Genomic DNA, 13,224 nt, shown 5'->3' on the forward strand with positions numbered 1-13,224 from the left:
CCGCTGCTTGGTCCCCGGGCTGCTTTAAAGAAATGGACGGTGAAATAGCACCTGCCTTGCCAGGGCTCTGTGTCCTGCCCCCCAGCCCCCTGGCAGCCCCAGCACAGGAACTGGGGAAGGTCTGCCTGTTGGTTGGAATCCTCCACTAAGCCTGCTGCGTAGAACTTTGAAATGGGGCGCTAAGAATGACTTTTCCAGTGTTGGGGGGGACAGGACTGCTTTCCCTCCTTCTGGGCACCTCCTCGCCCTCCACCCTCCCCACTGGAGGCTGAGATAATGCAGTATGGATGGTTTTCGGGGGGTGGGGGGGCAGGGCCTCTCACCCCTCTTGCTTCCTGTGTGTGGAGGGCTCATCCGTGTGTCTGCCCCTCCCCTCGGCCACACCCATCCCACTGCACCTTGTCTGGGAAGGGGACTGTGTCAGGGCCTGGGTGGGAGGGGCCGGCTCTGGTTTCTGTGGTTCAGCTGGGTCTCAGTTACCCAATCCTGATGCCCCTCCTCTTCCCCCGCCCCCTCCCGTCCCTTTTGCAGATGGAAGCCCACCCAGAGGAGGGGCCCCTCAAGCTGGCTCCAGACCTGCTGAATGTGAGGAAGTCTGGGGTCAGCCGGACACACTCTCTGCCCAACGACAGCTACATGTGCCGGGATGGGAGCCCCACCGACGGGTCCCTGGGCCCCAGGGGCTGGGGACTCCCCAAAGCTCAGTCAGGTATCAGTGCTGGGGCAGGCCACACAGGGAGACACCATCCTTGCCTAAGTTTAGTGCCAAATTGGGGTGAAGGAGGGTCCCTGGGACAAGAACAGGACCCGAGGAGCACTCCCCCAGCCCAAAGGGGAGCATCCAGTCCCTGTCTGAGGTAGCTCCAAGCCTGAGAGGGGGGCTGGATGAGGGTGCTGTGGTGAGGGTGGGGTTCTGCTAGGGGGCACAAGGGCAGGGGCTCAGGTAGGGGCCAGCAGGCTGGTCCTCAGCTCCTCACTCCCTCCTTCCACAGGCTCCGTCCTGTCTGTGCACTCCCAGCCAGCAGAAACCAGCTACTTCCTGCAGCTTCCCAAAGATGCACCCCACCTGCTCCAGCCACACAGCACTCCTACCTGGGGCACCGTCCCCAAACTGCCTCCACCTGGCCGTTCCCCTTTGGCCCAGAGGCCACTCAGACGCCAGGTGAGTGGTTGTGGAAGGTGGACACAGGGTGCTGGGAACCCCAAACTGTGGGTGATGGTGTGGGTTGCTACTGCCTTTCTTATAAATATTTTGTATGCCAGTGATGTGCCAGGCTTTGTTCTAGGTCAGGGACACAGTCCCCTATAAACAGAGGTCATGGCTGCCCAAAAACATGCATCAATTTTGAGGCAGAACCTCTGTTCTGGACTCTTCTTGTCTCCACCTTGACCAAACAGCCCCTCCCAGAGTCCACACTTCAGGGCACAGAGCAAGTAGCACCGGAGGCTACTCTGTGCCACTGTGACAGGCCATGCCTCTGCCTGCGTGTGGCCAGGTGAGAATCTACTGATTCCCACACACTTGGGGGTGCGGGCACAGACCTCACCTACTCTGCAGATGCTCACGGAGCGATTCTGTGTGCCAGGCAGAGGGCACACAGACACAGACCTGAGACCCTGCCCCGCCCTCTCAAGCTCACGGCCTAATAGAGACACGTGTCACGGGACCGTTGCAGCGGCAGGCCACGGCTGCTACGATGCTCTTGGGCCTGGTTGAAGGAGGAGAGGTTTCACCTAAGAGCACTACAGTCATGACGTTGAGGGGCGCTCACCATTCAGGAGTATTGAAGTCCAAAGAAATAGCCTGGCAGGCATGGGGGAGCTCGTTGGGGAGCTAGGGGTACAGCACTAGGCCATCTTGTGTCCCAGAGTCTGAGCTGCAGCGACCCCTACAGAGTTGGGGGAGGTCAGGGCCACAGGGAATGAGGAGGGAGGAGACTTGATGGACAACTGAGGTCTGACCCCCCATCTCCCAACAAGAGCAAATACTGGTACCCCACTGAGGGCGCTTCAGCGGGGTAGGGGGGGTGGGGGTACCTGGGACCATCTTTAGGGGGAAGAGGAAGCCCCTGGACTGAGTCCGCCCCTCACCCCATACAGGCAGCAATAAGGACTGATTCCTTGGATGTTCAGGGCTTGGGCAGCCGGGAAGACCTGCTGTCAGAGGTGAGTGGGCCCTCCTCACCTCGGGCCCGGGCCTCCTCCTTCTGGGGCCACCCGAGCACCCACATGCAACAGCACTCCCGAGGCGAAAGCAAGACCTCGAAGCACATGCCCCTGCCGGCCCCCTGCCTGGGCCCAGAACCCACCTGGAGCAGAGGCCTAGCAGAGACCAGAAGCAGTTTAGAGCTGGACACAGAGCTGAGCTGGATTTCAGGAGACCTCCTGCCTGTGGGCAGCCAGGACGACCCCCAGTCCCCGAGGGACCTGAAGAAGTGCTACAGCGCGGAGGCCCAGAGCTGCCGGCGCAGGCCTGCGTCCTGGCTGGACGAGCAGAGGAGGCACTCCATCGCCGTCAGCTGCCTGGACAGCGGCTCTCAGCCCCTGGGCCCCGGCTCCTCTGGCCTGGGGGCCAAGCCTCTTGGGGGGCCAGGGAGTCGGCCCAAGAAAAAACTCAGCCCGCCCAGCATCTCCATGGACCCCCCGGAGAGCCAGGGCCCTCGGCCCCCTCCCAGCCCAGGTGTCTGCCTTCGCAGGAGGGCTCCATCCAGCGACTCCAAGGATCCCTCCTCCTCCTCCGGCCCCCCTGACAGCATGGCTGCCTCACCGCCCCCAAAGAAAGACATGCTGAGTCTCTCTGGTTTATCCTCCCACTCAACAGACCTGGACCCTTGAGTCCCGCCCCGCTCTCCCACTCACCTTTCTCCACTGGGTGCCAAATCCTAGCAGCCCTCCTCCTGGGCTTGATTCCTGAAAAGACCGTCCACCTGGACACCAGGGGCGCATGCCTCCCTGCCCAGTGGCGCTGGGCTCTGGCAAGCTGCGTTTCCAGGGCGTTCCAGGGCGTTCCAAGCAGCAGCTCCGGCCACCCAGCTCCAGGCAGAGAGCGGCCCAGTGCAGCTGAGGTTCCCACACCAGGAGCTGCTGGGAGAAAGCAATACGTTTGTGCAGAATCTCTATGTATATTCTATTTTATTAAATTAATTGAATCTAGTATATGCAGGATGTACGGCATTTTGTGACTGAAGAGACTTGTTTCCTTCTACTTCTATGTGTCTCAGAATATTTTTGAGGCGAAGGCGTCTGTCTCTTGGCTATTTTAACCTAAAATACCCAGTCTAGTTATATTCCCTCTTCTTGCAAAGCACAAGCTGGGACCGCAAGTGCATTTCAGCCTGACGGTGGCCCATCTTCAGCGGAGAGTGAGAACCATTCTGGAAACTGTCATGTAACTTATTTTCTCCTTTCACCTCGTCATCGTTTTCTGTAGGAAAAAAAAAAAAGAGAAAAAGAAAAAAATAAGGTTTTACAAATGAAATGGAACTTTTTTATATCTACATACATACATATCTATATCTATATCTATATATAATAAAGTAATTTTCCAAAATAAAAAATTAATCACGGTCCAGAGTAAAAGCAAAAGGGACAGAGTTAGGCATTTCCAGATGGCGCTGGAGATTCCTGGACATGGGGAGTTGGTGGTGGGATGTGGGGGGGAAGGGGTCAGAGCTGCCTCTGTGTATGTGTGTGTGTGTGTGTGTGTGTGAGAGAGAGAGAAAGACAGACAGACAGACAGACAGACAGAGGGCGAAGGAGAGGGTCAGGCACCCTCCCTGAAGGCGGCCACCCTCTCCCAGGGCCACTTGGGAGAGAGGCCCCTCTGCTCGGAGGAGGACTGGCCGGCAGGGTGGACTCCTATCAAAGCTTTATCACTTCCTGCGAGCCAGGCAACTCTGTGAATGCGAGTAATTCCGGATTAACTCTTATTTCTGCTGACAGCTATCAGCCGCACATTGAAAGCTGGAAATTGGCATAATGAAGCTGTTTTGGTTAATGGGGCCGACCAGGCTGGGGGAGGTGGCCTCAGCTGCTGTCTCTGCTGGGCTCAGGATCTGTGGTTGGTGGGGGAGGGGCAAGTAAGTGCTCTCTGGGTTCCCTCTCCAGCTTCAGCCTCCAGCCGGGCACTAGGGGCAGGCAGCCCTTTGGGCAATGCCCCCGACTGGAGAGGCTGTGTAAACAGAGTGGCTGCTTCCGCCCTAGGGGCCAGGGGCCACTTCCCAGCCGGTAGGGTCCAGAAGTCTGGAAGCTGAGGGGAGCTGGCCCCCTAGGGGGTGATGAATGAGCACCATCAAGGTGTTTACACGGTCTGCTGCTGGCTGCCCTGTGGGAGCCAGTGGAGGAGGGGTGGAGGAGGGAGAGGGTGGAGGCAGTCACAGGACAGGAGGAAGGAGGAGGGAGGAGGAAGCAACCTGGCACGGGCCTCCATCCTGGTGCTACCAGGCAGCAGTCACTTGTCTGAAACCCTGGTGCCAAGAGGATAGCACAGGCCTGTCCCTGCCAGCCCCCCAACATCTGCTCCAAACTTGGGCACCCCTTAGCCCTCCTCCCAGCACCTCCAAAGCCCAGGGTTCTCAAAAACTCACTTGCAGCCCCCATCTTGAACCTGGGAGCTGGGGTGCCAGCCTGCTGGACAGATGGGCCTGATGCTTCATCCAATCCTGTGTTTTCTAAGCTGGCCACGCTTTGCTAATTGCTCTTTTGGACAGAAATGACACCACTCCTTGAGGCAAATGCCTTGTCTTACCCTCTCAGGGCGAAGCAGCATCGAACTTTTTTCCTCTGACCTTGGATGGGGAGTTGGGGTGCTTAGAGAAATTTTTTTTTTAAACAAAGCTATATGAAATTCCTAGAGTTTTGTCACCTACAGCTGCAAATCAAGCTTTTATATTTTTGTAGAAACTGTAGTTGCCTATTCCCTAATAAGGGTAGGGGGTTTGGGAGGGGCCTCTTGGGGTCTTTTATCTTCTAATAGTTGAAAGGTTCTGGGTCAAGGTGAAGCCACCCTCTCCTTTCATCGAGGCTTTCCCACCCTCGCCCTCTCCTTCCCCCACCCCCCAGACCCTTCTTACCCCCCTCAGCACTGCAACAAGGTGGCCTTAAGCAGGCTTGGTTCTTCCTGGGGTCCCTGGCCCTGATCTCAGCAGGAGCAAGAAAGCTTGTTTTGGGCACGCTGGCTATGCTCTAGTGGTGCTAAGTAGAGACCTTCAGTGGTCAGCCTGGTGACAAAGGAACCCCCCCTTGCTTTCCTATCCCCCCACCAGTGGACTGGAGGGTCTCTCTCAGGGGCCATCAGGGTAGCTAGCAATGTGGAAACTTTAATAGCAGAGACAAAGTGGATATTTTGGAGGAGAGAATTGTGCCCTCTCCCTCAATGATCTCCCCCTCTCATCAAATGTAACCTCTTTGTCAACGATGGAAACTGTTGTGTCTTATTAAAAGGGTTCTGAAGTAGAAATAATGACTGCTGAATCTTATTAACAGTAGTAATAATAACAATGCTGCTAACCTAATGCTTGTCTGGATGGTTATTTGGTTCTGCTCCAGGATACATGTGGCCAGGGAGTAGGGGGCCTGCAGGAGGCGGGGGTGGGGTGGGGGGGGTGTTCCACTCCGGGAGCAGAGTGGAATCTGGCCAGGAGCTTTAGGGATGTGGGAAGTAAACCCACTCTGACACTTCTGCCTCGGCCTTCTCCTTGGGGCGGCGGAGGAAACTGTGCCAACTGTGACAGGCCCCCACCTCGGGCTTGGCGGCTTCTGTTTCCTCCACCCCAGGCCTCCAGGAAAAGGTCTCTCTGGGGGTGGAGGACTGGGAAGAGGAATGAGCTGAGCTGGTGCTAAAAACAAATCTGAGGCTCATCTGCAGTCTCTCACTTATCCCTCAACACCCCAGCTAGAGAAGTCCCGTTGCTGTCATTTTTCCACGAGCCAATGGATTCAGAGAGGTTAAGTGAGTTGCTCATGGTCACACAGTCATGAAACAGTAGAGCAGGGATTTGATCCTAGGTCCGACCACCCTCCAGCCTACTGGCTTCACTACACCCCAGCCTTTTATCTTTGTGGAGGGAACGGGATGGGGTGTGAGGAATCCTGCTTATAAAATGAATTGCCAGGGCGCCTTTACCAAAGCAATCATACTTATGTCATTGAATGTACACGTGCTCCCAGCTTGGTGCACTCAGGCTTGGGCATGAGAAAGCATTCTCGGCTCCAGTTACTTGTCAGAGGGCTGGTCTCCTGGCTCTGGAGTCACCTGGGTCCCATCTTCCTCCACACTGGCACTGTTCTCCACCTCCCACCCCCCTCACCTCTCCCTGCCCCACCCAGACCTCTTCCACTTTCCAGACAGCCTCAGCCTCCACTGTAACCCCTAGTCCCCACCCATCACAGCCTGGTGCCTCTGACCTCGCTTCCCCTCCGCCAGCTCAGTGGCCCAACCTGGGTTGGCTATGGCCTCATCGTGAAGGCATCAGACACCAGGTGGCAGCACCAGGCCCCTTCACCTGGTGCCACCCTGTGCGCTTTCTGCAGAGGGACCTGTCCAGGGAGAGAACAGCCATTCCAATGGGCACCCTGGAAGAACAGGTGCTCTGCATAACACCCCCAGAGGAAACATATTTGAAGGACCAATGTAGGACTTGCCTGTATATATGTTAGGGGATGGAGATGGATCCTGCCCATTGAGGTGCTAAGCTCAGGGTACCCAGAGGTCCCTGCCTAAACCAGTGGACACAGAACTAATCTGGGAGAGTGGTTGCCAGTGGGGAATTCAACTCTGAGAGGCGAGTTTAGTTGGGGGCCGGCTCCCCACTTTGAGGGCAGAGTGAAGTAGGCCCAGGAGATGGCAGCTCCATACAAAGTGCCCAGGAGAGAATTCTAGTAACTTCGGGACCGTGTGGCTTTGCGCCAGTCCAGGTGTGAGAACTGCTGACTGTGACCCATAGAACTAATTAATTCTTCTTGCTTTGAAAACTCCGAATGGGGCACCCCAGCCAGGGCTGACATGCTGGAGGACAGCCTAGCGCGAGCCCCTTCAGAGGCCCGGCATGGGTTTACCAGGCTGGGCTCTGGAGAAAACAGAGCCCGCTCGGTTGATGGGAGGAAAGACCGGAGAGGCTGGAGTTTGGAACCCAGAGGCTGTCTTGGGGTGCCCCAGGCCTTCAAATGGGGCTACAGGAACAGCCTGCCCCTGCTCTTCCACACCCTTCCCCGACTGTCACTTCCTACCTGACTCTCCCCTTTGCAATGTTTTATACCTGGGTCTCCCCCACTTACCACCTCCACCCCCTCTTGCTCTGCTTTCTTCTCTCTGCTGTCATTCCTCCTCTAAGCCTGTACCTGGCAATTATCTTATCTTTCCATCTCCCTGCCAGGAAATCCCCATGCTGGCTCCCCTGGGGATGCTCCCTGGGGGGGGGGGCACACACAGAACACACAAAAACCACACCCCCACAGAGCCGCTCACAGGGGGGGGGCCCGGGGGTGAGGGTCAGAGGATGGGGCTAGGGCCTCTACCCCAGGGGAGGTCTGTTCCTTTCTCTGCCTCAGATCTTCAGTGCTCTCAGGTGTCTCCACCGGAAATGTTACAGGGCAGGGAGAGAGGGGCACCCTTGAACCTCCAAATCTGCCTGCTCTAAATAGGTTCTGCCATCTGCCACATCAAGACAAAACATGTAAGACTTTAATGAAAAGGAACTTTAATATAGTGAGTAAACAACACAGAAGACAAAGAATATAATGTCTAAATCAAACACCTGAAGTTACCCATCCTCTCGTGGACAAAAGTCAACCCAAGAGGGATTGGCCCAAAGCAAGTCCTGAAAGCCGTCACAAGACCAAAGCACCTTCTGGCCGGGACCTATGGAAAAGGGTCAGAAACGGCCAGATGAGTCTGGGAGGAAAAGAGCACAATCAAAATCAAGGTAAATGCTGCCATAGTCAGTCACCTCCCCACGGGTCTCTCACCCACATCTGTTTCCACCAGTCCAAGGCCAAGAAACAAGCACGGTGTCTTCACATGTCTCCCTCTGCTCCCTGCGGCTTCCTCAGGTCTCCTTCTGGCTCTCCATCCTGCTTCCTTCTTCTTCAGATTCCTTCTCTTCTTTTTCTCTTCTCAGCTCCACTCCTCCCTTTTCCTAGGGACCACCCTGTTACAGGAAAAATGTCTTCCTTCTGAAAACTAAAAAGCAGTGCAGACGGCCCCACTGCTGGGATGATCCGATGCCACAGTGGCCTTGCCACCTCCCTTCTTAGCACACAAGTACTTGTTTAGTCAGTCAGCAAACATTTCCCGAAGACCACCTTTGCCAGGCATTGTCCTGGATGTTGAAGGTGCACGACAGCCTAGATGCAGCCCCTATCTCTACCTCTATCCTTCAGGTGTCCACGGTCCTCTGGGGCAGGTAAGCAAGGCAGTCCATGAGTGTAACACAGGGAAGGTTGGCTGGCAGGGTCCCAGCCCAGGACTGAGGTGGGGGCGGTGCCGGGACGCCTTGGAGCAGGAGGTGTGGTAGACTTGAGCCAAAGCTTCACGGTTGAGTAGAATTTGCCAGGGCTGAACAGGGGCAGAAGGGGGAATGCAGGGGCAGAAAGCCCACCAGCCTCTAGGCAGGCAGGGCCCTGAGCTGAGGATCGGGGCTATCTCGCGAGAGCAGCCTGTGTGCGACCCGCCCAGCGCCGAGAAGTGGGAGCTCAGGCTGCCTCTGCCGGGTAAGATGTTGAGGGCCTCGGTTTTTTTGCCCTGGTGGTTATTTTGGTAGTTATTCTAAGGCTGTGTGAAAGGGCAACAGCCCATGGACGCCAGGAAGGGTGAACCCCCAGAGGCCCAAGAGAGAGGGGAGAAAGCGAGGATTGCCAGGCCTCCCGCCGTGGCCTCAGAGGCCTTCACCAAGGGCCTCTTTCCAACGGAAGGCTGAGGCCGAAGGGGACCGGCACTTCAGCCCCAGTGTTGAAGTCAGCGCCCAGGGGTCCTCGCCTCAAACTAGAGGAGGGACTGGAGGAGGAGTCCCAGTGACTCAGGCCTAGAAGCTTCCCTCACCAGGGCGGGAGGAGACCTCAGGCGGAGTCTTGTCCAAGTTGCTGAAGAGACACATCAACTGGCGTGTGGAGGCCACATGGTCCACCAAGGCGCTGCCCCAGGCAGGGCGGGGGCTGGAGGTGCCTCAGTCAATCACTGCCCTGGGGGACCTCTCAGACAGGCAGGGAAGACAGGTTCTCACAGCTAAATATAACCCAAGGTACACTGTGACAAGAGTGTGAACGCTCTGTAAAGCCTTTGACTCAGAGATGGGGGCGGGGGGTGTGAGCGGCAGACAAAGGTCTGAGAGGACTGGCCCAGTGTGGGGGGATCTAAAGGGGTGCCTTGTCCATGCTCCAGTGCCCCCACCCCATGTGCCTACTCAGATCTCTGTTCTGGTAGCCCATGACCGAAGAGCCTTCCTTCTGGTGACTTCCTGCAGGCCCAGGGGGACAGGTGGTGGCTAGTTGCTGTCTCCCTGGTGCCCACCCACACCTGCTGGGGAGCAGCCAAAGGAGAAAACACCTCTGAGAACAAGTGTCAGGGAAGGGATCACCACAGCCAACCTGAGCAGACCCTGCTGACAGGGACAAGCCTGGGGCTGTGAGGGCCAGGGAGAGACAGGCTGGAGAAGAGCTGCCAGAGGAAAATTCCCAGCTCCTGCAAGGGTGATGAATCGGTTTCTGGGATCCTGTTCCAGAAGGTGACTGGGGGAGTGAGGGTGGGGCACGAGGGAGGAAGGGAGGGATCTGAGCCAAGGCCAAGCTGGGGCAAGCAGGAGGCCACTGAGGGCAAACCCTCATTTTTTTTTTATTAATTTTTTTTTAAATTTTATTTACACAGAACTGGGGTACAGGCGAGAGGTGCAGGGGTGGTGAGAAGATTCACCAGAGACAGAGTGGGGCACAGAAGAGGAAGATCGACAAAGTACACTGCTGAGGGGAGCAGCAGGCAGGTGAGGAGAGGTCTGACTTGCTATGTGGATCACCTCTGGCGCCAAGGATTGAACTTTCATTGAAGTGGCTGTGGCTAGCTTGCAGTGCTGTGTACTAACTGGCTGTGCCACCAGTGAGGTGGCTGTGCCACCTTCAGGTAATTTTTTAATTCAAAGTGATACATCGTGGGGCATACACTATTTGTTCAACACTGTGCAAACCCTCATTTTTACAGATGGGCTTTAGAAGGGTGCTAATGTGAGGCTCTTCCTGGGGCTTCACCTGCTACCCCCCACCCTGACCAGGCTGCAAAGAAGCGAACAGTGGGTGTCTACCAAGTGTGCCTGGCATCCGCAGGTAACCCTCTGCCGCAAGGGCTGAGATCACACCTGTTTTACAGAAGTGAAAGTGGAGACACAGAGAAGCACCAAAGGACACACCACAGACCTTAGGAAAGCAGCCATTGGAGAGAATCATAGCAACCATCCCCAGTCTATGCTGGGACACCCCCCCCCAAGCCTCCCCACTCCTTGGGTGACACATCTATATGTGTCTGCACAGCTTGGGTGGGACAAGGAGCCTTCAGGGTAGCCTGGGCATAAAGTCCTCTCCATCTCAGAGGAGGAGACTGGGGTCCAGAGATGCACGGGACGGGACGGGACGTCATCAGGGTTTCACCAACTCTTGGTGGCGCCTGCAGGCTCTGCTCTCCGGGCGGGCGCGTGGGGCTGTGCCTACAGGAAGCAGGCTCCTTGGAAACAGACCTCCGGCCAAATCCGGCTCAGTGTCTGGGCAACTCTCCGGCGCGGCCCAGTGGCCGCTGGAGGGGGCTGTGTCAGCGGCTCCCTCCCAGAGCTGCCTTATTTAAAGGAGGCGCTGGTGATAATTTTCTGGGGCGAACAAGAAGGGGTAGGGCTCCAGTGGGGCGTGCCGGTCAGGCGGAGCGAGAGGGTAGAGGGCGGGAGAGGCGACTCCAGGGGCTGGCTTAGTCCTGGCCAGAGAGGCCACTGTGCAGCCGCCTTGCCTTGGCCCCATGGACACCCTGTGCGACTCCGGCTCCAGCTCCTCCGGGGAGTATCGCTCCAAGTTCTGGGTAAGGCGTGATACTCTGGGATCCCGGTGAGGAGGGACCAGAAGTGTCCAGACCGAGGGCGCACACCTGCAAGCCCTGAAAGCTCCCACAGGACAGATCCTGGCTGTACTGCCCAGAGTTCAGTCCCTCCCAGTCTTTGGGACTTGCCCAGTGCTCCCCCAGCCGCAAGCAGCAGGCTGGGAAAGTTGACACTAGCCACCTTGGCGCAGGGGCAGGCATCTGGGAGTGCAAAGGTGTCCAGAGGGCTGCTTCCCCAGGCCCTCCTCTGGGCTGACCTCAGGCCAACTGTAGGCTACATCTCCACATCAGCTGATGCCTGATGGCCACTTCAGCACCTGCCCGGGGGGGGGGGGGCTCTGTCTTTCACCCCCCACTCCCCACACCTGCCAGGTGTTCACAGGGCATCCAGAACAACTGTTCAACCTTGAAAAAGGTTGCTGTCACCTTCTTTCCTCTGAGAAAGAGCCAGCAGGGCAGGAGATGCTACTGGGAGGTAGCCCTCCACTTGAGACAGGTCCCTACAGGTTTAAGGTATTGGGCCCCTCCACCCCCCTCTGTTTACAGATGGGGAAAGGAAGGCCAGGAAAGAGAAGGGGACTTGCTCAGATCACCCACTTGGGAGAAGGCAGAGCTGGGATAGAGAACGCGGGTTGGCTCGTGCCAAGTCCTTTCCGAAGATGAGTGCCATCTTCCAGCACAGCTTTGAGTGGAGACCGCCTCTTACAGCCTTCCAGCCTGTTCACAGTGGCTCCTGAGAGCTTCGCTGCAGCTCTGGGAAGCAGGTAGTGGGTCCCTTTTGCAAATGGGGTCAGATTGGGAGGGCTTGTCTATGGGCGCTTAGGAGTTGCCAGCAAAGGCTGGTCTCAAATCCAGAACCTCCGAACCCAGGTCTCTGTCTTTTCCTCCTTTCCAGTATTTGCACATATGTGCACATGTGTGCCCAGTGGTGTTAACCACGGGCGCGTGTTTGTGTGGGTGTGTGGGCACATGTGTGGATGTGTGTGTGTGTGCGTAGGAACCCTGCTCAGCTCTGGCCATGTTAGAAATGGAATGCAGGGGTTTCATAGATTTTGACAACTTGGGTTCATGGGGTAAAAATAGTATCTTTTAGGGCTCTCTGGTTTTTTTTTTCTGGGTCAGTAAAGGGTTACTCAGAGATGGTGGACATTGTTCCCCTTTTTATCCAGTCCCACAGTCATACAGTCTAGACAGGTCACTTGGCACCAGAGTCCAGCATCTGTCCCTTTGGCCATCAGTTTACAGACATGCTTTCACTGCCACTTGAGCCTGGGCTGTGTGGTCAGGGCATGGCCATGGTGTCTTTTGAATCCAGGGGAGAGTTATGCCCAAGTCTTCAGTGCCCTGTTCCTGAGTGGGCAGGTAACTCTGAGAGCTCAAGACCGCTCAGAGGTGGGCATCATGGAGCCCAGGGTTGGGAACTCAGGACTCCCTTCTTGTACATGCTTAGAGATCCTTTGGATCAACCCTCCCATGACACTGTGGGACCCAAGAATGTTAGAAGCAGCTGGCCCAACCACTCATCTAGAGCTGGGGAAACCGGGGCTTAGGGAAAGAACAACCTTGTTAAGGTCACAGAGCATCCGCTGTAGTGTGCTGGTCTGAGAAGCATGATCCCAACTTCACCATTGTTTGGCTGTGCACTTTGGCTGCTGGGCCCCTCACCTTGAGGTTCTTGCTGTCCATGGGCTGTATGTGCCCGCTCTGAGGACCTCAGGGCCTGTGGCAGTCAGCGCCATCTGTATTAGGCCCGATGGGGGAATCCTATGTTGGCTCCCTCCGGGATTCCTCCAGTCACAGGAACGGCCTCATCATCCATCCTTGTCCTCACTCAGATCTCTAAATACTCACTGTTGTCCACATTATTTCTTTGATTCCTGAAAGTTGTTCCAGCTGCATGGCGGAGGGTCTGCGGCAGGGGCTGGAGCTATGGGCTCAGCTCTAGTTCAGCTACCCAGAGGCCTGTAGGGCCTCTTTCTGGGGCACTATTCTGCATCTCCTTTGCATGGTATACTGTTCAGATGTGTCTGCCTGGGAATCGTTTATCTTAGAGGGTGTGGATGACCCCTGCATGGGAAGTAGCTCAGGGCAGTTAGGAAGTACCTGCAAAGAGTGACGGGTGGGAGCAGACCCCTATCTCACCAAACCTTCCTACTAACTAT

The 13,224-nt window shown here is 56.4% G+C and overlaps 2 protein-coding genes across 29 annotated transcripts in view; both read left to right on the plus strand.

Annotated features, from left to right (window-relative positions):
• Positions 1-3,408, plus strand: part of CACNA1G (calcium channel, voltage-dependent, T type, alpha 1G subunit) — a 59,000-nt gene extending 55,592 nt beyond the window's left edge. For 25 of the 28 annotated variants that reach the window (XM_004684351.2, XM_004684344.2, XM_004684347.2 and 22 more), the window contains 3 exons: positions 532-709; positions 993-1,162; positions 2,101-3,408. In XM_004684351.2, the coding sequence (XP_004684408.1) occupies positions 532-709; positions 993-1,162; positions 2,101-2,835 (1,083 nt within the window). In that variant the 3' untranslated portion in view covers positions 2,836-3,408. The remainder of the gene's footprint in view (positions 1-531; positions 710-992; positions 1,163-2,100) is intronic. The other 3 variants (XM_004684369.2, XM_004684368.2, XM_004684370.2) reach the window with 1 other exon arrangement.
• A 7,576-nt stretch (positions 3,409-10,984) lies between these two features.
• ABCC3 (ATP-binding cassette, sub-family C (CFTR/MRP), member 3) overlaps positions 10,985-13,224 on the plus strand; it is a 39,960-nt gene continuing 37,720 nt past the window's right edge. The window contains exon 1 of the mRNA XM_004685003.2: positions 10,985-11,044. Within this exon, the coding sequence (XP_004685060.1) occupies positions 10,985-11,044 (60 nt within the window). The remainder of the gene's footprint in view (positions 11,045-13,224) is intronic.

This window comes from Condylura cristata, unplaced genomic scaffold (assembly GCF_000260355.1).
Source record: "Condylura cristata isolate star-nosed mole 26May11 unplaced genomic scaffold, ConCri1.0 scaffold00017, whole genome shotgun sequence".
NCBI lineage: Eukaryota > Metazoa > Chordata > Mammalia > Eulipotyphla > Talpidae > Condylura > Condylura cristata.